At 44.4% G+C, this 24,445-nt stretch overlaps 2 protein-coding genes across 3 annotated transcripts; both read left to right on the plus strand.

Moving 5' to 3' along the window:
* Positions 1-456: 456 nt before the first annotated feature.
* acmsd (aminocarboxymuconate semialdehyde decarboxylase) lies at positions 457-10,883 on the plus strand (the record flags this gene model as incomplete). Its single annotated transcript, XM_083639528.1, has 10 exons — positions 457-513; positions 5,850-5,894; positions 7,388-7,484; positions 7,601-7,650; positions 7,925-8,161; positions 8,596-8,689; positions 9,350-9,445; positions 9,616-9,788; positions 10,187-10,285; positions 10,821-10,883. 10 exons carry the CDS (start codon positions 457-459, stop codon positions 10,881-10,883), a joined length of 1,011 nt encoding a protein of 336 aa, XP_083495654.1.
* A 1,325-nt stretch (positions 10,884-12,208) lies between these two features.
* Positions 12,209-23,167, plus strand: ccnt2a (cyclin T2a; the record flags this gene model as incomplete). Of its 2 annotated transcripts, XM_083638853.1 has the most annotated exons (10): positions 12,209-12,366; positions 13,577-13,658; positions 13,798-13,926; positions 14,245-14,305; positions 14,958-15,020; positions 16,567-16,612; positions 18,802-18,965; positions 19,590-19,663; positions 19,976-21,281; positions 21,423-23,167. In XM_083638853.1, the coding sequence occupies 10 exons, from the start codon at positions 12,209-12,211 to the stop codon at positions 21,491-21,493; spliced, it is 2,154 nt and encodes a 717-aa protein (XP_083494979.1). In that variant the 3' UTR covers positions 21,494-23,167. The 2 variants fall into 2 exon arrangements, with proteins under 2 accessions (XP_083494979.1, XP_083494978.1); XM_083638852.1 differs by having other exon boundaries at positions 19,976-23,167.
* Positions 23,168-24,445: the final 1,278 nt, after the last annotated feature.

The raw sequence follows: 24,445 nt of genomic DNA on the forward strand, positions 1-24,445 counted from the left end.
GACCTATAGCCATATTTTGAAGCAGCTATTGTAAGTCAGGCAGAACTAAGCTGATAAAAAGCTGATCCAGCATAAAGAGTCAACTGGTAGGCAGCCAGAGCATCCTGTTCAGAGAGATGCTGGATCATATAAATATGAAAGTGGTGAGGGGGGGGGGGGGGCAGCATGCTAAATCATCTGCTCTTATTACTGCAGGCTGATAGGCCACATTGGGCTTATTACTGTTGAATAGTATATTTACATCACAGGCTCTACCTGGGTTATAGGCTAAGTAATGAATGACAGCAGGGAGTTACCAGCTGTCATTCATTCACCTGCTGGTCATTGTTTTTGCAGAGGGCGGGGAGAGGGCAGAGGGCCTGCTCACATTTGTAAAACTGGTTTCACGGATGATCTGTGTTTTAAGTCACTGGCAGCAGGATTCCACCTTCTCTCGTTGGTAAAGAGATCAGCAGGATGAAGGTTGACATTCATAATCATATTTTACCGAAGGAATGGCCCGATCTGAAGCAGGTAGGCAATGGGAGAGATCATTCAGTAGTAGTACCTAAGGCATATCGCATAATCGCCTGGAGCTTCCGCATGCGCACACTATCTATAGATCTATCTACCATGCAAAATGTTGACTTCATCTGTCCTTTCTGTTGCTGGCACACTCTTTCCATTATCCACTTTACACCTCATTGAATTCAATGTTATTAAAAGGCAGAACATGTGTGCTGACATGTTCTCTTTGAGGGCCAGTGAGGAGTTGAACAGTCCACTCCATAAATCTGTGTTCTCTCCAGCTGGTTAAACTTTAATCAATAGCTGGCGCTGGCCTTGTACCCAGCTTTCCCTGTCCTGTCTGTGGCTGATCCTCTATGTCTTTGTCAATATGGAGGCCTGGCTTGGGCTAATGATTCTCCATGTTCTGTAGCAGAGAGGAGGTGGGTGTTCATCTGGTGCCCTCACCTCCTTGCCTGCTGCAGGCACATTTCCCCTAAAGTTTTTTGGCTTTCTAAATTATTTAGCACTTTTCCTCAAATGTTATAAAATTCTACATTGAAAACTGTCATTGCTGGCAAAGTACAGTGTCCAATTTCAGTAGAGTGAATCATTACATTGGGGCAGATACTGTAAATGATAATCACATTTATTCAGGAATTGAAATAACTAATTGCTTTTTAAAGGAACATGCCAACATTGTGGGAGATTCGCCTATTTGCCATGTTCCCGATAGTAAGATGAGAATAGATGTCTTTCTCTTCTCTGTGCGTGCAGTACAAGATGCAATGCACCCCTCCTGCTAGTTAGCTTAGCACAATGAATGGTAGTCGAATGGTACAGCAGCATACCCCCGTTGAGTCACCAAAAATACACATTCCACCAGTGCCAAAATGCTCATATGTGTACATGTTGTGACTCGTGTAGGCTACTCACTCACCACGCTATGAAATAGCAATCCAAAATTACGAGAAACTGTACTTTTTGAAGTAAATACATAGCCGGAACTTCTTTCCAAACATGGCCGCCTGGCGCAGTGATATGCACACAGCGCCCCAAAAACACCATGTCAACTAACATTATTTCCGTGAACAAAACAACAATTTACTTTGAGAATTACTGTGTTCCTTTAACATCAGTACAGCAGAAAATATGACCCCACTCCCCAAACGGTTTTAAAAAAATCATTTGGAGCTAGTTTCCCATCTGGACACGCTTGAGTGTGATCTGCCTCACGGTGCAAACACACTTAAAGTGCTAGTGCCACCAACATCAATTCACCTCGAGCAGGAGCCTAGTCATTCACACCAGACGCGCTTTGCTTTGCACCACAGCGTCACAACTTCCAACTTCATACCTGGCTTGACACAATCGCTCGCGGCTCGGGCAAAAGATAGACCAGACGCCAAAACTGGCGCCGGCGAGGAGCAGACGGTCTGAGAAGTCTAATCTGTTAACAAGGGTGCCGAAAGGAAACTGGCTGCGCTTCCAGGTGTTTTGCGGCTATTGGTGGTCTGGCTATTGGCTATTGGTCTGGCGTGTTTGCACCATAAGCTGGGTCGCCTGGAGGAAGCAGGGGTAGTGGTAAATAGAGGTCGGTAAACTACCCACCTTGTTTCTCCTCATTGATTGATACAGTTGATCTGAAAATAGGTGAGTAATCTCCCAGCCTCATTTCAAAGAGGTAGGTAAACCATTAAGTTAAGTTAAGTTATCCTTTATTTATTCCCTTGGGGAAATTCATCCTCTGCATTTGACCCATCCTCTACTAGGAACCTTCCTAGAGGAGCAGTGGGCAGCCACTGTGCAGCGCCCGGGGACCAACTCCAGTTCTTTTGCCAGTACCTTGGTCAGGGGCACTGACAGGAGTATTAACCCTAACATACATGTCTTTCTTGATGGTGGGAGGAAACCGGAGCACCCGGAGAAAAACCACACGGACACGGGGAGAACATGCAAACTCCACACAGAAAGGACATGGGACGGACCGGGGTTCAAACCCAGGACCTTCTTGCTGTGAGGCAACAGTGTTAACCACTGAGCCACCGTGCCATCCAATTGATAGTATAACTGAGTTTACTTGGGCTGACCTTCGACTACGCCCCAAAAGACCCGAACACCCAATGAATCCAGGAATATCATTGAAGATGTGTCCAGATTGAAGTATCAGTAGATGTAGTCTTTTTGCATGGTAATCAAAGACAGCTTTCCATACTTTGTTTCACATTCTTTCATATAATAATAATATAATAATAATAATCATCCATATCACTCACCAATCATAATCATTTTCCAAGTCGTCCACGTCTTCTACATCTTCATCTGAAGTTTAAAAACTCTCTGAAGTGGAGGCATGCTTCTCACAGACTGACTGTCTCTACACATTTGCGACATATACATCTTGGGAGTGATGATTTTTTTCAGTGTTGTGTTGATGAAAACAGAAGTAGATCTTATGTAATGTATAGTCACTATGTTGTCACTGCGTTATCTAGTACTTGCAGTGACACCACAGTAATGTATAGTCACTGTGTTGTCACTGCCAGTAATATAGAACTTTTCTGAAAAACATATAGTCTGAGCTATATTAGAACCAATTTTCAGATAGAAAGGATCAATAATAGAGAACCATCAGTTTGAAGAATGCTTTATTCTGTTCTATGTAGGTTTGAAAATTATGTTTTGGCATGGGGTTATATAGGCTACGTAAATCGAGTGATAACACGCAGCTACCACTGTTGCAATGCTATCACATATTTACTAATCTCTCATATTTACCATCTCTCATATTTACCTTGCCAAAAATCACTATGAAAATTATTCCCCCATATGGGACCGGTGGCCCAAATTTGGGGTCCTGGCTCATGGACTAATAGCATTCTGTTTTTAATATAGTACAAAAAGGTTAGACTCCGTTCTCAGTCTCTATGTCAATGCATTCCCCTGATTCTCACTACATTTGAGGGAAAAGGCCAGAGGAGACAATTTCACTTCCACCATCTCCCTTGTTGAATTTGTATAAATTACCCACTAGTCCTGACCTATACTTCAATAAACCAGCAGGTTTAAAATTAAATACAATGCTACCACAAGTCATATATATCACAGGAAGTCATTGAAAACCTGAAGGGCATAAAAACCCACTTTGCATTCTGAGAAGCATCAACAAATGATGCAGTTATTGCTGATCTGCAGGGATATGAAATATGAAATGGGGTCTGGCTGTATTGCTCACATTGGCCAAGATCATCTGCAGCTTAATCTGTATGCATACGAGTCAACATTTGAGCAGCCTCAGATGGCATTCCCTCTGAGTGATCCAGGGTGTTAGTGGATAGTCCCCCGGGATGAACACTGAACCCCTGAAGATGAGTCAGCCCTGTTCCACAGCAGGGCCGGAGGAGGTTACAGAGCCCGGGCAAACTGTTCCACAGCAGGGCCGGAGGAGGTTACAGAGCCCGGGCCTGTTCCACAGCAGGGCCGGAGGAGGTTACACAGCCCGGGCAAACTGTTCCACAGCAGGGCCGGAGGAGGTTACACAGCCCGGGCAAACTGTTCCACAGCAGGGCCAGAGGAGGTTACAGAGCCCGGGCCTGTTCCACAGCAGGGCCAGAGGAGGTTACAGAGCCTGGGTAAACTGTTCCACAGCAGGGCCGGAGGAGGTTACACAGCCCGGGCAAACTGTTCCACAGCAGGGCCGGAGGAGGTTACACAGCCCGGGCAAACTGTTCCACAGCAGGGCCGGAGGAGGTTACACAGCCCGGGCAAACTGTTCCACAGCAGGGCCGGAGGAGGTTACACAGCCCGGGCAAACTGTTCCACAGCAGGGCCGGAGGAGGTTACACAGCCCGGGCAAACTGTTCCACAGCAGGGCCGGAGGAGGTTACACAGCCCGGGCAAACTGTTCCACAGCAGGGCCGGAGGAGGTTACACAGCCCGGGCAAACTGTTCCACAGCAGGGCCAGAGGAGGTTACACAGCCCGGGCAAACTGTTCCACAGCAGGGCCGGAGGAGGTTACACAGCCCGGGCAAACTGTTCCACAGCAGGGCCGGAGGAGGTTACACAGCCCGGGCAAACTGTTCCACAGCAGGGCCGGAGGAGGTTACACAGCCCGGGCAAACTGTTCCACAGCAGGGCCGGAGGAGGTTACACAGCCCGGGCCGGTTCCACAGCAGGGCCGGAGGAGGTTACAGAGCCCGGGCAAACTCACATGTGCTGCTTGTAGTGGTTTTTAATGAGCCGAAGTTCAACATATGCCTTTTTTTTTATATTTTATTTTTCCGTTTTTCTTAGAGCACACAAAAAAAAGAAGATATATGCGTTATTGCCATCTCAGTTGCATCAATCTATATAATGTATCCAACTATTGACTGTAGGCCTGCAGTCTCAGGTGCAACGTGAATCAACAGAAAATTAGGGGTAATTGGTTTACATTTTGATAAACGATTACTTGTTTTAGTCATTTATTATCAAGTAAAGAAAACAAATATTGGGGCGTTTGGATAGTGTATCGGTAGATTCCCTGAATACCAACACGAGGATCCCAGGTTTGCTCCCCTGTGTTACCCCTGGCTTGGTCAGGCGTCCATACAGGTATGATTGGCTGTGTCTGCGGGTGGGAAGCCGGAATGAGGGTATGTGTCCTGGTCACTGTACTAGTGTCTCCTCTGGTCGGTCGGGGCGCCTCTTCGGGGCGGAAAGGAACTGGTGGGATTAGCGTGATCCTCCCACATGCCACATCCTGCCAGTGAAGCTCCCCGCTGTCTGGTGAAAAGAAGTGGCTGGCAACTACATGTGTCGGAGGAAGCATGGTGCGAGCAGCGACCAGGGCAGAGGGGGAAATTGGCCAAGTACAATTGGGGGGATCAGGAAAAAAATAAATAATAATAAACCAAATATTTACTGGTTACACCTTCACAAATGATTTGCTACTTTATCTGTTTCATATCATTATAAAATGAATACCTTGGGGTGTTATTTGGCTGCTGGTCAGACTAAGTAAGCAATTTTAAGAATCACTCTGGACTCTAGTCACTTGTGATGGCCATTTCTCACTATTCTTTACAATGTATAGACAATGATTAATCGAGTAAGTAATCAATAGATAGATTGATAGATTAATTGATCGTTGGTTGCAGCTCCTGTTGGTTTTGAGGCACTAGTGAGTGGATTTCTCCTGCTCGGCCCTGTTGTGGAACCACGCTAATGTTAACTTTAAGAGATTTTAGATCTAAATCAAGATATGCAATCCTGTGCACAGCGTAATGTGCTTTGTATGAATTAGTATGGATAATTTGGATTTTGTAAAACTGCACAATGTTGTGTTTAGCATAATAACTGAGTGTTGTAGTATGTGTTTCAGAGGTACGGATATGACGGGTTTGTCCAGCTTCACCATCACTGCAAGGTGAGTCACATCTAAAAAAAAGAATGGAAAAATGCACATGCAAGGTTATGCATACTGTGTGTGTGTGTGTGTGTGTGTGTGTGTGTGTGTGTGTGCGTGTGCGTGTGTGTGTGTGTGTGTGTGCGCGCGCACGCGTGTGTGTGTGTGTGTGTGTGTGTGCGTGCGTGCATGTGTGTGTGTGTGTTTAAATGGGCACAGTGTTTCGACAAAGCCAATTGCGTTAGGTGTGTGTGTGTGTGTGTGTGTGTGTGTGTGCGCGGACGTGCGTGTGTGTGCGCACACGCGTGTGTGTGTGTGTGTGTGCGTGCGTGCATGTGTATGTGTGTGTGTGTGTGTTTAAATGGGCACAGTGTTTCAACAAAGCCAATTGCGTTAGGTGTGTGTGTGTGTGTGTGTGTGTGCTAGTGCACTTACGCAAGTGCATGATGTGTACATGCTCTGTTGGGGACCCAGCAGGTTCCCCGGGCTGCACCCAGCCCTGTGCCCCATCAGCCTGGGCCTCGCTTGGCCCCCAGCCCTGTGCTCTGTCAGCTTGGGTCTCGCTGTGTGAACAGCTGCAGAGCTCAGCATGGAGCCACTGTATCAGCAGAGACAGTCACTTCAAACAGAGTCGTTCAGAGCAGCCAGGGAGCTGCTATGTGACTTTTGGCATCAGCAAACTGCACATAAGGACACATACAGTACTTGAACGTGTCACACCAGTGCATCCTAAACATACAGTACTTGAACGTGTCACACCAGTGCATCCTAAACATTAGCCATGCCTGGTGCTCACCTATGTCCTGATGCAGATGTCAAAACAGAACTAGTCTGTCCAAAGAGGCCTCCAAACCTCAATGAGTTCCCCCCCTTAAACTACAACCATTAATGCTTAAATCAGTCTCCAATCACTACTGTTCCTGTATTTAAATATACCTTGAATGGGATCCTGTTTACATAAAATCTAGACACATCTTTTGTCAATCTTGAGGTGTAAATGAAATTAAAAATGTTCCTATATCGTTGTTTAGTCCATATAACAGTAATCAGCTGTCTGCTGCCATCATGTGGTTGTGTTTTCAAGTGTTGTGAGATCCAAATGCCATAGAAGTTAACAAGCTTGCAAATAGCAACAATATCTTGATAAAATGATAGAGTAGGTTATGTCTCAAAATAAACCAGCCAGGGTGTCAGGACTCCAATGTGGAAAGACCAATAACAGTAAATCATTCATTCATTCATCCATCTGTCCATTCTTGCTTGTTTTCATCATTTTTAGCATGAGCAGGTGTTCTCTGGGTCTTTTTATTCAGGCAGGGGGAGGTGGAGAATGAAAACTGATTACACTACAAAATGTCGCTGGCCCACACACTGGTAGTGGTGGCTCTGAGAGGCAGCAGGCCCATGCACTGTGCCACACATGACACTTCACTCGAGACATTACGCTTGCAGACTTTTGCAGCAGTGCCGGTGAAGCATATGAATGGTGCCAAGGTCCTGCTTTGTTTTCACAGGGTGAAGCAGAGATGATGAGGGATGGCAAGCTGTTCAGAGTGATTCAAGAAAACTGCTGGGATGCAAATGCACGGATACGAGACATGGATCAACATGGTATAATAAGCACAGTCATTACATTCAATACAGGGACAGGAAAAACTCCTACGACAGCCTTTTTTTTATGGCTTAGCCTGCTTGAAAATATTTATATTCCTGTTTCTAACATCCAGGTGTCACAGTTCAAGCCCTTTCCACTGTTCCTGTGATGTTCAGTTACTGGGTAAGCATGTTAATTCAGATCATCAGATGAAATGGGGCAAATTACTGTATTTCAAACACCTGAAACCAAATGTTCATTGTGCCCAAATGACTGAGCTGCACTTACCCACGCATAAGCGACTTTATTTTTACTTAGCACTTTTTTTTTATTGACTTTGCTCACAAGTCATAACTTCTACACCTCTAGATGAAGAATAGATGTGATTAAATTAAATTCATCTGTCCTAGATTTCCCCCTTGCCTTATTACCCAATTAATCCAGATTGTGATCACAGGCCAAACCCCACGACACCCTGGATCTCTGCGTCCTCCTGAATGACAACTTGGCCCAGACGGTGCGTGGCCACCCCAAGAGGTTTGTGGGTCTGGGCACGCTGCCCATGCAGGCCCCCGACCTGGCCGCGCTGGAGCTGAGGCGCTGCGTGAAGGAGCTGGGCTTCCCTGGGGTGCAGATTGGCTCACATATCAACCACTGGGACCTCAATGCCCCTGAACTCTATCCTGTCTATGCTGTGAGCTCTAGTCTGTTACATGCTTCGTTCCCAATATGCCCTTTTCACAGCAACCATTTTGAGGTGGCAAAGCAGGAAGTAAAGCAGGTGTAACCAATAGTGTTAACAAGGGCCCTGGCACTGGAACACCTAAATGGAATGGAACCATCATTAATGGTATTGGTTACACCTGCTTTACCGCCTGCTTTACCACCTCAAAACAGTTGCGGGGGAAATGAGTCTACGGAGCGTTATGCAATAATACTCCAGTGATTGATCATGTACCTTTTTTTTGAGGAATTGAAAAATATACAGTAACCAGTTAGCTAGGTTACACTTATTTTATACTCTATCTCCTTTCCTCTGTATGCAATGCATGCATCCTCATTCATCAAGAAATACTGGCCTTGGACATACCACATCATTGTACCCACTGCAATGTGTCTTCCATGCAGACAGCTGAGGAGCTGAACTGCTCCATATTCGTCCACCCGTGGGACATGCAGACAGATGGGAGGATGGCAAAGTATTGGCTGCCCTGGCTGGTGGGTAAGTAAGGAGGAGGAGCAGGAGATTTTGAATATGCCCCCTGGTCCAGTCGATAGGAAATTAAATGTCTAGAGAAAACACCAGCTCCTTGCCGGCTCTTCTGCTGGGATCCATGTTTAAATGAACACCGTAATAAACTAAAAACAAATACACACAGGGGGACATCTCAATGTTCCCAGGGTCCAATGTTCCCCCGGCCTAAATATGTGTTCTCCCAGCCTTCAATGTTCCCAGAGTTCAATGTTCCCCAACTCAACTAAAATGATCAAGTTGTGTATCTTTTATGCACGCCCACACCCCAAGTCCAATTGGGCTGAAAATGTGGTCATGAGTAGGTTGTGTCCTGGAAACACCTGGGAAGTCCTGGGAAACAGATCCCCAGGGTGAATAATTTTCCCTTTTCCCAATCACCTAAGTAGGGGCACCTGGAGTTAATTGGCCCCTGGGCTTAAATGGGACTGGAAGAGCAAAGTGCTAGAGCTCACACACACACACACCATCGACATAAATACACACCCACACCCCCCTCACAGCAGTGCCTGGGGAGGAACTTTTCTTTCCAGAGTAATTCCCCCCACAACACCCCCCCCCCCCCTGATCCCTACACTTTGCCGCAGTGTGAAAGCAACAATTATCTTTTGCTGTTTTCCCTTCCCAAAGGCATGCCGTCAGAGACAACCATGGCTATTTGCTCAATGATATTTGGCGGTGTCTTCGAGAGATTTCCAAAACTGAAGGTCTGCTTTGCTCACGGAGGTACAGAGGAGAGCAGATAACCTACACATTTCAAATTCAGTGCATAAAGCCACAGCAGCTTGTTGCTGGATATATAACTGTCCAAACCATTTAAGAGCACAAGGATGCAATAACAGGATACAGCGTGTTTGTTATTTGATATTTAATGCTTTTTGCTTGTCTGGTTCCAGGTGGCTCTTTCCCGTTCACCGTAGGCAGGATTGAGCATGGCCACACGGTCCGGCCTGACCTGTGTGCGGTGGACAACGACATCAACCCACGCAAATACCTCGGCTCTTTCTACACAGACTCCCTCGTCCACGACCCCATCGCCCTCAAGCTGCTCATCGATGTCATTGGAAAAGTGAGCTGCTCATTTGCCAGCCATTCTATACTGTTAATTGACTTTCACACGTTCAGCTTAGTGAAGACACTGAGGGAATATGAAGTGGTCAATATTATAATAATAATAATACATGAATCATTTCTAGGCCATGGCAGGGATGGTTAACCGAATCCAGCTGGCTGTCGAGCCCAACCAACCAGCCTTCTCTCTCACTCACACACACACACACACACACACACACACACACACACACACACACACACACACACACACACACACACACACACACGTAACTATTGATAAGATCATCCGTTTTCCCAAAATATATCCCTACATTATGCATAATTTCTTCACTACCACTACAAGAATCAAATATTCAGCTTGGCCAAGTTGACATAAATCTCCTCCTCATTCAGGACAAAGTGATGCTGGGAACAGACTATCCATTCCCACTGGGCGAGCTGCAGCCTGGATCACTGATTGAGTCTATGGATGAGTTTGATGAGACACTAAAGGTAACATTATGTCTCTCTCCTACATGCACAGACAATGCAGATATCATAACTATAATTTGTCATGAATTGTTGTAAAATGAACAGACATGGAAATACACAGCCTATGCTGCTGCCTCTGGTTGGCTTGCCCTGAGATTCTTACCCTAAGATTAACTCATCATAGTCAAGTCTTTACTGTTGATTTGTCTGATAAAACAAAACCCAGAAGACCCCAGATTTGTTTACAACATTGTGCTTTTTTGTAGGCTATTATATTTTATTTCATATATACACGTACATTGTCAATTTAATGTTTTTGTTTTTACAAAGTAGTTTGAAGTTTTACTTATTTTTCTGCATAGCTTGTAGTTTCCTAGTCTAGTAGTTTCCTAAACTACATTTCTCCCAGGGTAGCTTTGCTGTAGTTTCAACTACTTCCATGGTGAAGTCGTTGGTAGCTTCCAAAGCTCTGCTTTCAAAGTAGCTTCCCAACACTGGAAACTAGTTATTGGAAGACTTTTGGAAGAAATCTGATTTGTACACTTTTGCATTGCAGGATAAGCTGCTTGTCGGAAACGCACTGGAATTTTTGGGCCTCAAAAGAGAACAATTTGAGTAACAAGAAAATCAGAGATACAACTGCTTTGCACATGGATTATTTTACACATTCTAATAATTCCAAGAAAAGTTTTGTATTTTGTACAGTAGATACAACCCATTTTATTATTGTTTCGATAAAATGTTTTGAAATAAATGCATTCAGTATTCAAATTTGTGTATTGCCTTATTTGTTTGAACTTAATCTCTCAAGACAGACTTTCGACTTGCATCGGGAAAAAATATATACCGGTACTTTTTTTTAACCGATGGGTTCCCAGATTGGTTTGAACTCAACAACCACATTAGTGCTCGTATTTGCAGGCTACCATTGTAGAGGAAATAGGTAGGCTCAGGCTGCTATTCTAATGTATTGGTTATCATGAGTTAATTATGTTTCATGTGCTTTCCATGTGCATGGACGAATGATCATCACCACAGGCCATGGACACAAACTTGCCACGGGCCCTACTGGCCTATCACGCAAATACTAGTTTGGTGGTCGCAGAACAGCTAGTCAGGGCAACACGGTACAGGGCAACCCACAATCACACAGCATACACAAACTCGCCATGGACCCCTACACATGCAAATAGTAGTTTGGTCGGCGGTCGCACAACAGGACGAGGCAACCCACAACCACACAGAATGTATTACTTTGAAATTGTATTAGTTTGTATGTATATTGTATTGTATTATTATTTTGACATGTAAATTAGGGCCATTTTAGGTCTCTTTCATTATAGCCTATATTGATAGTATTTTGTTACATCACCACAAAGCCTTCTTCTTGATAGGAAAATAACAGGTGATTGTAATCAATTAACAGGTGATTACAAACAATTGACATAAACAGCCAATGAGCTGTGTGTATCGTAGCACCATAGGAAAATGCTTGTGACATCATGGGAATACTATGAATAGCCTACATCTAGTCAAAACACACGCCTTAATTTAAATAAAACCACCAACAGCAAACTGGTGATGTCACTGGTGATGTCACTTGAGCGATTGTGTTTTCATCAGTGATGTCCTTCTTATGGCTTTCAAGGGGCAGACTGGATGCCTTGCAGCACATTGCTGCCTCTCACTTTAGGCTCAGTGATGTCCTTACTGGCTGAGGCTTTATAAGTGGTAGGAGTCAGTGGTGGGAGTATAAATAGGGATTAGTATCTATGTAGTTTTTACACTGTGAACATAGTCCATAATCCATGCAGTAGGAGGCGGTAATCAACACAAAGATGCCAACCGCCATAAAATTCCAAAGAAGAAGTAGCTTGTTGTTTCCTGTGCCAACTGACGTCACGTCCGCTTTCCCTAAGCGAAGTGATTGAACGTTGGAGAGCAATGGCGGCGTGCCGGGGGTCTTCGTCGAATTGGTTTTTCACCCGGGAGCAACTGGAAAACACGCCGTCTCGCAGTTGTGGAGTAGAACCGGACCGGGAGCTCTCCTACCGGCAACAGGCGGCGAACCTGGTCCAAGACATGGGCCAGAGACTCAACGTGTATCCTCCTGTAAACAAACTCATTCGGCTAGGCTGGGGCAGACATGGCGCTCACTCTCGGTGTGGGCCCGTTAGCTAGCTGATTTAACTCGGCTGTGGGGGTTTGGGGCGATTTGTTCTATTTTGTCGTAGTTACCGTTATTCTAATCTAATGCATTCCTTGTCTGCAGTGTCGACGTTATTCGCGTTTCCCCTGCCTTTCTAGCACAAACGGCAGCGTCACTTGAAGCTTGGCGATGAAAAGGCCACTAACGTTAGCCGAGCTTACTAGTGCCGCGAGCCCGTCCCCAGTCCTTCAGCAAGCCCGGATCAATTGCATTTACGTAAATATGCCTCGCCCCTACGACCTGTAAGATCTCAGTTAATAAAAGCACGCACGCAACGATTACCGTTAGCTTCATTAAGACATGACCTAATAACGTACCTACTGTTGACACTGTGTTGCTGCACTTGCGGTTTGGTTGCTGTCATGTAGTAGCGTTAGCTAACATTAGCTAACGTCAATGGTGGCCAGACATAATAGTTTGCCCACCTGTCGTCTTTCACACTCTGACCGACCTTTTTAGTCGTTTAAAACTCTACACAGCCGTTTATGGGCTGGCTTGATAATTACTATTCACCCTGCTTGCTTGCAACTTATGTACTATGTCATACTGGTGCTGTCGTTGTCTCTGCTGTTATGTTGATATCCGTCTGTCTCGCCACACTGTTGTTGCTGTCTCAGTTTGTGTCGATAACGATGTCTATGTTATGTTCTTTCTGTAAGGATTATGTAATGTACAGAGAGGGGCAAAAGACCAGCACTCAAAATAATTCCTTTTGGGTTGTTTTATTTACCTTCAAGCAAGTTGACAATGACAATGAACGTTTCGGCGTGGAGCCTTCCTCAGCATGTCAATGCTGAGGAAGGCTCCACGCCGAAACGTTCATTGTCATTGTCAACTTGCTTGAAGGTAAATAAAACAACCCAAAAGGAATTATTTTGAGTGCTGGTCTTTTGCCCCTCTCTTATTATTTTTTGAGCCGTGCACCGTAACTTTTTGAAACTTTTGAGAGTGCTCACCAGTCGTGACTTCTAGTCACTGACTATTTGGACAATTATGTAATGTACAGGACAGGGAAAATTAATTTCCCTTCTGGGACAAATAAACTTATGTCTAATTATATGTGGATTTCCATTCATACCCGTCTTCCTTGACCCACCCTACAGCTCACAATTAACAATAAATACAGCTATTGTTTACATGCATAGATTTTATATGCACCACTCTTTCACCAAATTCCATAGAAATGTAAGTATTCAGTGATACTACAATATTACTTTTGATGTATAGTTTAGGCTTGCCTGTCAGAATATGACTTGGATATATTTCCACTTAGTATAGCGCTTTATTTGTAATACCTCAATGCTATGTTCTTTTTTCTTAACAGATACTTTCTCCAACCACCTTATTCCTTGCTGCAAAAGTGGAAGAGCAACCTCGGAAACTCGAATATGTGATCAAAGTTGCACATGCTTGCCTAAACCCCCAAGACCCGCCGCTAGACACAAAAAGTAATGTAAGTTTGGGTAGATCTAGGTATTGTAGGTTTGAAAATTATCTTCCTTTCTGCATCTGTCTTTCCACTTCTCTCAGTGGTCATGGTTTGCCTATGTCTGAGTGGCTGTGCAAACCTTGCCTTGTCGTAAGCGCTTATTTGGCCTGTTTTGACCTGATGTTGGTGTGTACCGAACACCTCCACCTACCATCATCACTCGCATTAAAAGAAACAGAGCCTTCCTGTTTGAAGGTTTTGGCGCTTTAAAATCAGCTGTTAGGGGGTTTGATTAATAGACTCATTACAATTGTTATGTAATGACTGTCTATCAAACTTCAGGCATACCTCCAGCAAGCTCAAGAGCTGGTGATACTTGAATCCATAGTGCTGCAGAGCCTCGGTAAGTAATGGTGACTGGAGTGGATGATTTGAGAAAGAGAGAGAGAAAAACGCTGTTTTATCATGATCATTATCATCGTCTTATCATTATCAATATAAGAGTGTGGCATGATTGACCGCTGTTGATTTATTTATCACAGCCTGTTGAGTGAAAAGTTTTATCAACTGCCAAATGGGTTAGTTGTCAAGTACATGTCTTCAGTAAATCATGTAAAGGTGACATGTCATTCTCTCTGTGCCGATATTCACTTAGTTGTATGCTGTGGAAACGGATAAAGTCTTATTAGAGGAGTTTTCAAAAGAATCTTGGCCAATGTTATATCCACATTCAGAGCTTTAGTCACCATGACAAAAAAAATGGTCAGCTGCAACCGTCTGTGCAGTTTTGTTGTGTTTGCGTAACACTGAGATAAATGTCTGTCATTCAGAGTGAAAAAGCATTCAGAACTGATTTAATTGCACTCCGTTTAGACCCGGCTGAATCAACTGAATTGTCCATCAAGTGCAACTGTTCATTTATAGATATTGTTCTTATTTGAATCATAATTGATAGTTTGATTGTTCTGAATTTATGCATTTGTTTGCGCATAAAATGACATGTCACCTCCCAACTGTGTCTGTGTTGAACTCACCTGTCATGTATTTTGTTCCAGGCTTTGAAATTACTATTGAACACCCACACACTGATGTGGTGAAATGTTCCCAGCTAGTGCGAGGTAGAGGCTTCCTTCTTTGCTCTTTGTGCCCTCTGCTCTTGTCTGTCCCACCTCAGATACGGGTGGGGAGGGGGGTGAAAGTCCTGCTGATTTCATGTTTACATAACCCTGTTCTGTTGATAACACCTGTTCTGTTGATGACCTTTCCAGTCCACTGTCCCTGTATATGACATAGCAACAAAATACTTGATTTCTTTGCACAGATTGAGCCAAGGCCAGGACTGAAGTGTACTATGGATTGAGATTTCACTGCAAGGTTTTGCTCAGATGATGAGCAAAATGTTTATCTTAAATGTTTTGACTGGTGCTTCGCTTTTTCATACTGTATCTCAGAAACTGAGAACAGTACCATGGTGCTTTTGGTTGATGGCCTAAGCAAGGTCTGCTTCTGGGTTACGCTTGTATTCGTAACCAGTGTGGCCGTAGCACTAGAATGGAAAGGCCACTTCCCTCCCTGACCTTAGATTCAGTGTTGCCACAGGTCTGGAAATTGCTTGAAAGCCCTTGGAAAAAAAGGGAAACAAATCAAGTACTTGAAAGTACTTGGCTTTATAAAGCGGTCGTGCTTGAATTTAGCCTACTGGAATGTGAGTTTGAGCCTTGTGTGCTCAGTCATCTCAAAATTGCTGGGCCAAGCTTGATACATGTTCTTCCTATCTACAAGATCACTCTGTGTAAGCTACAAGCAGAAATGCTGAGGATTTCAAGATTGCTTTGAGTTTATGTTAAGTGTTAATGATTCCTTCAGATGGGTAAGCAATGGCATGACTGCAAACACATTTGCATTTGAGGACTTAGGGCTAATGTACACCGCCTCCGGAACAGATGCGGTACGGCTCGGGTACGGCTGTGAACAGACTCACACCCATGTAATCTGTCAGACGGATGCGGGATCCGACAAAAATAGAACAGGTGCGTAATTTTTCCGTACCACATGTATCACCCATCTATTAACATGGACGAGAGTCGATCCGGATCCGCAACGTATCTGGTGTACATTGCCTGTAAAGAGACTGGTGAACAAACATCTCTGTGAATTATTGGCCTGTAATTTTTAAATAATTTGTCCTTGAAAAGTGCTTGAAATCTGTCATTACAAAAGAGTGGCAACCGTGTTAGATTTCTCTTTATCTGTGTTTTTGGCTTTCCTCACGAGGTTGCCAGAAAGCTCAAGGACTCAATAATTTGTTCCTTTCCTTATTTTCCATTGTCTGTGTTAGACAGTAATATAAATAATTAATTCACATCATATTGCTTGCAGGCTTAATTTATATAATTAACCATCTTATTTCACGTATCCTTGATGCTAACTAAGCTTGGTCCGTCGGCTAGGATGTTTTTGCCATCTCACTGTTCATTGGCAAACAAGCTCCATTGAATGTCATGTTATTTTCAGTCTTGGCCTTGGCTTAATCAGTGATTTTGAAATGAACTGAAATGTAACAAATCAGCTCCTTAATGATAATCCAATTGTTTTGGTCAGCAAAAGCAGTAATCCTGTTTTACTTATTTATTCTTCCCTGTGTGTCTCTCTCTTCCTTCACAGCAAGCAAGGATCTGGCACAGACTTCCTATTTCATGGCTACCAACAGGTTGTTATCCTGCCCCTCCTTTGTTGCACTGTGACTGCACACCATAGCTTCCTGTAATGCAGGTTACCCTTTCAGTGTCCAACGGGCCCTACTTGCACCGGTGGTTGTTGGGATGCTTGCCTCCTCCCCTCAGCTCCTCTCCCCTAGGGGAGGGGAGTGGGCCGGGTCAGTGTGGCTCGTAGCGTTACCGGCCCCGGTCGCAGTGCGGTGTATTGTACAAGGGACCAAGAGTTGGCACAGATGGGTTGAATGCAAGATGTGAAGTGTAGTGGTGCGCTTGAAACCCACACGTTTGCTCGGTTGCGAAAAAAGTGCATATGTCTAAAAGAGAGACACTTTGGTTGCCTGAATAGCCGCTAAAGATTACACAAACGTAAATATTTCAAAGAGGTCCTTCTGGTAAGTACAGAAAATTCATTTTTTTCTTTCATATTTGTGCAAAATGCAGTATCTGCTGAAATATCTTTCACTTTTGCAGTATTTGCTTGTCTTAACATGCAATTCTTTCCTAGCTGTTCAACAACCTTGCATAAATCTAGTCTGTTTAAAAGATAACTTGTGAAAACTTGTTGATAGTGTCCCATTAAGGACCTGCAATGTAGAATACTACTATCCATATATTCTGAATCCTTAAGCATAGAGTATATCTTGTGTTTTGACTGCACAAACTTGTTTTATTCATCTGGTGATTAATGTCTTTTAAAGTGAGGAAAGAAAACATGACATTGACATTTCTTTTAGTAGGTACTGGTAGACTGGGTCCCTAAAGGGTTTGTTTTTATAAACCGTTGTAGAAAGGGATTGGTATTCATTAAAAAAAAATTGTCTCAAACTTTCGAACATTAGTTGCAATGTCTGGCGCCTGACTGCAAACGATTGTGTGTTTCACACCCAGCTAACACCCAGCTTGCATAGCTGTTGATAATACATTTATTGAGGAGTGAAAGCAGGAGCCAAGGAATGTTCTTAAAATGGCTCTGACTGATATTGATTTGTTTTGAGTTTATTCAGGAAGACTCAGTCAAATGCTGGTAAATGTTTGCTGTGACTGATAGCTTTGTTTACTGGCAATGTAATCTGAAATGCCAGACATTGGACTTGTCTCTGTGCCCAAGTTTACCATCCAGCTCAGATGTATTTTAAAATGCAGTGCTCGGGGGTTTTCTAGTTCTGCAGGTTGAGACGTGGGTAATGTCTGGAAATCTCAGAGTGCTGCTGAACTTAGATATTACATGGACCAGACTTGCTCTGATGAAGTATATAATCATAGTTTAAGTGCCTGGATAAGTGATTGCGGTGAACTTACCATCACTAATGTGATGTTAATCACATGAATAGGCTTGGCCCAAGGTGAACCTGTGCCCACCTTGATAAGAAATAACACACGCCTGGTGGTGGTTTCAATTGTCTCTGTAGCAGTCAATGTCTGTATTTCTGTGGTAAATACTTGGATGGTAGCCGTTTGTCTATTTTCATTTTAATGTTAGTTGTAAATGTGCAATGTTGTTGTTAATGTCTAACCCTGACCCTTTGAACCTCCACAGCTATAGCGCACACAGACTCATTAAATTATAATGATTTGTGCTAGAGTCCTCCTAGGAGACATTGGCTAACCTATCCCTAATATTGTCAGGACTAGTGCCTATCCTCTTTGTCATGTGGTCCGTAACAAGAGAGACCCCCACAGAGGGGCATGTCAGAGCGGCCCCCCTCTCCGCTTAGTTTTACAATACAGCGGTTATAGGTTGCCTCAGTGTTGCACAGAGGGCCGGCTACCCCCCCCCCCCCCCCATGCTCCACCTTTTTGCAACCAGCCACACTTTTAATTTGACATGTCTTTATGTGCTTGGAAGTTCTGATAAATCAAGTCAATTTCAAGCTCTTAGAGATGTCACATAACCTGTATTCGGTTGTAGAATTGTTCGTGTGTTTTTGACTTACGTGTGTGCTCAGTGTCAAGTAAAGTTTACAATATCAACACTGTATAATATCTTAACAAAACATCCTGCTGGTGCGTTTGTTTTCTATGTACTATTGCAAACGATGCTGCCAGTGAGTTAATGCGGTCTGCTCCCTCCTGTGCTTTCTCTCTCTTCTCTACATGTGTGACCAATTGGGACGGTGGCCTAACCTGAACCCGCACACGACACACTCATGCACATATGATACGTGCTCTCACACATGCACAGTCTACACCTCACCACATTCTGCCTCCAGTACAAGCCCCCAGTGATCGCCTGTGTGTGTATCCACCTGGCGTGCAAATGGTCCAACTGGGAGATCCCCGTCTCCACTGATGGGAAACACTGGTGGGAATACGTGGACAACGTGGTCACTCTAGAGCTTCTGGACGGTGAGACTGAAATGTGTTTTTATATCGCTATAATGTACTGGATTATATTGATTTAACTATTATTTGTAAACATCTTTCCCAAAGCCCAAGATGACATCCTCAAATTTTAAGTCTTCTTTTGTCCTGACCAACAGTCCGCAACCGAAAGACAAACAGTTTGCTCTCATAGACTAAAGAAACTAGAAAATATCCGCATTTAAAAAGCTGGAACAAGCTATTTTCTTCTTATTTTCGTAAAAGATTGTTTAACACCGGGGCGCAGTGGTAGCGCTGTCGCCTCACAGCAAAAAGGTCCTGGGTTCGACTTCGATTCCCACCTGGGACACATTCCCATGTCCTCAGTGCCTACTGACCAGGTGGGGCTGTCAAAAAGGGTCTTTCTGTGTGGAGGTTGCATGTGCTCCCGTGGGGCTTCCTCCAGATAGGAACCCCCCACTAAAAAACATGCAAAAAAAAAAAGTTTAAACGAATCATCGCTTACAAACATAGTTGGTGATTAAGTTTCTGTTGATTAATCGTTGCAGCTCTTAATAGTCTTGTGCTTTTGAATTTTGTGGTGGAGTGTCACCATTTTGTTCTATCATTCAGTAGTGTGATGACTCCATTTATGTCTTCCACTTGTAGAGTTGACGCATGAGTTCCTGCAGATTCTGGAGAAGACGCCCAGCCGGGGCATAAAGAGAATACGAAACTGGAGGGTAAGATGCATGGCTGCTCCATGCTGCCGTGTGTGTGTGCATCTGCTTAATTATGCTACAATTCTATTCTTCTAGTTAATTTTACATTTTTGCGACAGTGATTTCCTTTTATACCTGGCATTATGCGTCGTGCTAATTAGATTCTAATTGGCTAAACCACAAAAATGCAGATTGTAAATGCACTCAAGACACAAGATACAGTACATTCTAAGGTGGAATTACCCCCGTCGAGAGTGCCAAGTGCTACTTAAAACCGAATTAAACTCTTCCGATCCTCATGAACACACTCTCCTTCCTCTCTCTACCTTCTAGGCAACACAAGCTGCCAAAAAGCCCAAGGGAGAGGGTACACAGGCAGATAACTCTGGGCCTTCCATGCTCCAAGACCATTCCCTGGACTCGTCCCTCCCCATAGTCTCCTCCAACCCAGCTTTTCCCAAAGCAGGCCTCTGCTTCACGCTGTCCATGTGTGGAGATGGAGCCCTCTCTCTGGATGCCATGTCTGGGATGTACACCCCAGCAGGCCACAGCGAGTGGCCCCAGGCCACCCCGGGCCAAGCGGGGTACCTCCCCGCCACCTCTATAAAACAGGAACCCCTCAGCATTCCTCTCAAAGGGCCAGCACTGTCCTTGCAGACCTCCACCTCCTCTTCGTCCTTGCTGCAGCACCCGCTGTGCAAGACTGAGAAGACGGTCGACTTCAGCCCTGTTAAACACGAACACAAAGGGGCAGGCGGGGGCGGAGGAGGTAAGCATCAACCACCAACCCAGCCTGCCCTCCCTCCTCCCCCCCAGCCACCGCCTCCTCCACCTTCTCCGGCTCAGAAGCTGTCTCTGGACAAATACAGAGAGAAACACGCTGCAGAGCTGGCAGCTGCTGGACACAAACGCAGGCTGGAGCAGCATGGAGGAGTAACGGAGTGTGATGCAAAAGGGGACTCCTCTTCCTCATCTACCTATGCACACTCTACTAGCAAAGGAGACCACAGAAAACATTTGCATGCTTGTGGCGGCGGCAGCACTGCCTCCCCTTTGAAAACGAAAGTCCCTACCTCATCTTCAGGGCAAGACAGGCGCCACCACAGTGATAAACGGGACAAAGGGAGTGGGATGGGCTCGCTCAAACTCCGCCTGCCTATCCCAGCGTCAGGCGGCAGCTCCCAGCCAGACAAAAGTGGGCAACCGGGCAAGGAGGAGCTGAAGATGAGGATCAAGCTTTCGTCATCTGAGCGCCACAGCTCGTCAGATGAAGGCGTGGTAGCCAACAACAACAAGAGTAAGCATTCCAGCCCGCTGGTGAGCAAGGAGAAGCAGCAGCGTGGAGCGGGGGACGGCCTCCCTCGCCAGCACAAGCAGGGCCGGGGTCACTCTCACCCCCACACGCACAGCGGGAACGGACGAGGCGGGCCGGAGGGGCCGGGCAGCGGTGCAGCACTGCTCCGGAGTCCCCTGGGACTGGTCGGCGTGGAGGCGGCGGCGGCCTTGGCACCTCCTGCATCCACCTCTTCGCTGACCTCAGCCCGTAAGAGGGCTCACCCCGAGGCCAGCCACAACCACCACTCTGCCTCCTCGTCCTCCAAAGTGAGCAAAAACTCCAAGGGTGGCACTGGTGCTGCAGGTACTTCCTCTTCCCCCTTTGTTCTCCCTCGCTCCTCTCCTGTACTGCAGTGTGTCTCGTCTGGCTCACAGCTCTATGGCTAACACCCCCTCCTCCTCCTCCTCCTCCTCCTTGTTTCTCCTCCCCTCCTGTCACACCCAGGTGGGCTGCGGACCCCTCAGCACTTCCCTCCTAGTGAATCGGCACAGGAAGTGGCCGAGCAGAGACATTGAGTCCACCGCTCGGCCACCGTGGCCGCCACACGGAAATGGCAACACACTACCCACAGTGGAGACTTTGAAGACTATGCTCGCTTCCCTGTTAAGTGCCCCAAGAACACATTATGTGATGATAAACCCTTTATTCCAAGGCAGATTAACAACTTGTTAGCAAAAAAAAATACATAAAAGTATTGTTGGACTTCTCGGTTTCTGAGAGAAGAGATAAAAAAAGATGAAAAATTGTGCTTCCTGAAGGTCAGATATCTGAGCGGTGATGCTCAGTCCTGTCCTATTAATGTGTAACATTGCTGCTTTGTTCTCCTTCTCCGAATGGGTCCGGATGAGTGTGTGTTTTGATGGGGGCAGGTCAGGTCCATCCCTAATACATTCAAATCTCCACACAGGAAAACAAAAGTATTATAAATACCATAAAAGGCATGGAAGATGCAGTTTATCTATTTTTCCCTTATTTTTTCCTTTTAACTACTAATTTAATTTAACCACATTTCTAAACTGTATGAATGAAGCCACCTTCCAGGTGGAGAGGAGTTTAAGTTCTGTTTAGCTGGAATTCCATTTAGTGCAGTCAGTGGATGCCGATATTTTTTTTAGGTGTTAAATTTAATCTATGATTAGTTTCTTGTCTTCATTTCTTTTATACTTCAATACTGTATGTATGATCTGCATGTTTCAATCATCAAAGGGATGTACAAGCAGAATGCTAACTCTGTTTACAGAAAGTGGAGATAAATGTACATACGTTTTTGTATGTTTAAAGAAGAAAAGCTATACCATGACTACTCAGGTTTGGAGCTGCTTGTAAATAGAACAGGATGTCTATATACCTATAAAAGATAATTGTAACTTGTTGGTGTGGGACTCGGGCATCATCCACCAGTGAATGATTGCAGCATTGCATTCCAGTGGTGTGTTCTTCTTAGAGCCTGTAGTTGATTTGCCTACAGAGGGCGCCGTACTGTACTTTCCATCACAGGAAGTAATCAAAAGACCCCTCCGTAACATGGGCACATTCAAAACCAACTTGTCACATTGTCAGAGTGATGCAATTTCCAGATTTAATTCTTTCTTCTTTTTTTACCTCCAAGAAAACCTTAAGCTGGATGCCAAAGGCTGTGCCTCAAAAAGGAAAAAAAAAGAAGACAATAGTGCTATTGAAGTTTACATAACCCTTTTTGCTTTTGAAGTGCATTAAAATTGTTTAATGACTTGGCACTGTAGCCACATAAAACGAGGCAACTTGTGGGCTTCCTTCACAGCGAGCGTTGTGACTGATTGGCCGTATGCAAACCGATCACAGGATATGTTGTAAACCTCCATTATCTACCATCTGGACATCTATGATAATCACCTTTGTATTATTGGTATGATCCAATTTGTTGAATTGCTGATTAAGTCAGAATTGTGACCAGTTTAGTCACATGCTGTCTTACACAAGTCAGTTTCCGACACTAAACGGAATATGTTCTCAAGTCTGGACATGACCAAGTCCTCCCTGTTCTTCACTGGTAAGTCTTTTAGTGTGCAGAGTACGGTATATGATGAGGCTGGTTTGTTTGTACGCTGATAATTGCTTTTACTGTTCAGCACACAACAGCACTTGTGGATTTTTTTTCAGATTTTTTTTCTGCATTTAAATACTACAAATAAAGATCAAAATGGCCACTACATTGAAACAGTTGTGCATAATATGTCCTAGTTACTTTAGGCTCGTAAGAGTCGAGACATTACTGAGGTGTAGATTCACACTTGAGGATACATGGATGTGCAGTATGAAGAGGGGGAAAAACGGATGCTGTGCCTTTTGTTTTGACACTCTTGACAGGGTTCCAACGTGTCCTTGAAAGTTTGAATTAGAAGAAGAAAATCTTTTTTTTTAAATAGACATGGGTCATTGAAAGTGGTTGATTTTCTTTTCTGCATAGAGAATTAGGAGGGGGCCACCCTTCAGCTGTCGATAAGTGAAAACTAAATGTTTTCTAGCAAGCATTGCAGTCAGTTTATTTCTGTCATTTGCAATTGCAACTAAGCACTGTTGAGAAGTGTTCACACATTCAAGCCTCTTTTTAATTGTGAGCTTCTGCTACTTTTCATTATAAAAAATTCTCAGTGTTATAACAGTAATTCACCTTGATCCATGTCTCAAACTATGCCGTTTTGGCTCCTTGAATTTGGGGAATTGGGCCTTGAGAAGTCCTTGAATTTGATGTTTAAGAAGGTGAGGGAACCCTCTCAACTTTCGCTGTATGAAATACATACCTCTCCTGAAATGAAGATCAATTGATAAGGAAATTCAAAACATAAATCTAAATTTTAATACATTGCAAATTATTGACAATTAGAAGACCTATCGTTATACAAATAGATGAAATTATATGAAGGTGTTCGCACAATTGGCACAAGTTGTTGAAGAAAAGCCCAACGCAAAAGTAACTGACATCTAGCTGCCTGTTTACTGTAGATTCTACTAGTGTTCCCCAGGCCAGGCGCTATGGAGAAAAGTGCTTCTCATTTACTTCCTTACTTTACTTAATTAGTAGTATTAATAGTTTTCACTCTTGATGTTCTTAGTAGGACCTCATATTCCCCAACCAATGACGCTACCACTTTTAGCAGAGTAGGTAGCAGGCCCTTCCAGCTACAGTAGTGCTTTGAGTCAAATGTCCCTTTACACCCAAAACCATTCCCTCTCCTTGTAATTCCATGTTAACCACACAGTCCCTCTCCTTGTAATTCCATGTTAACCACACAGTCCCTCTCCTTGTAATTCCATGTTAACCACACAGTCCCTCTCCTTGTAATTCCATGTTAACCACACAGTCCCTCTCCTTGTAATTCCATGTTAACCACACAGTCCCTCTCCTTGTAATTCCATGTTAACCACACAGTCCCTCTCCTTGTAATTCCATGTTAACCACACAGTCCCTCTGGGTGATTCCATGTTAA

This window comes from Poromitra crassiceps (genome assembly GCF_964638095.1).
Source record: "Poromitra crassiceps genome assembly, chromosome: 6".
NCBI classification, from domain to species: Eukaryota; Metazoa; Chordata; class Actinopteri; order Beryciformes; family Melamphaidae; genus Poromitra; species Poromitra crassiceps.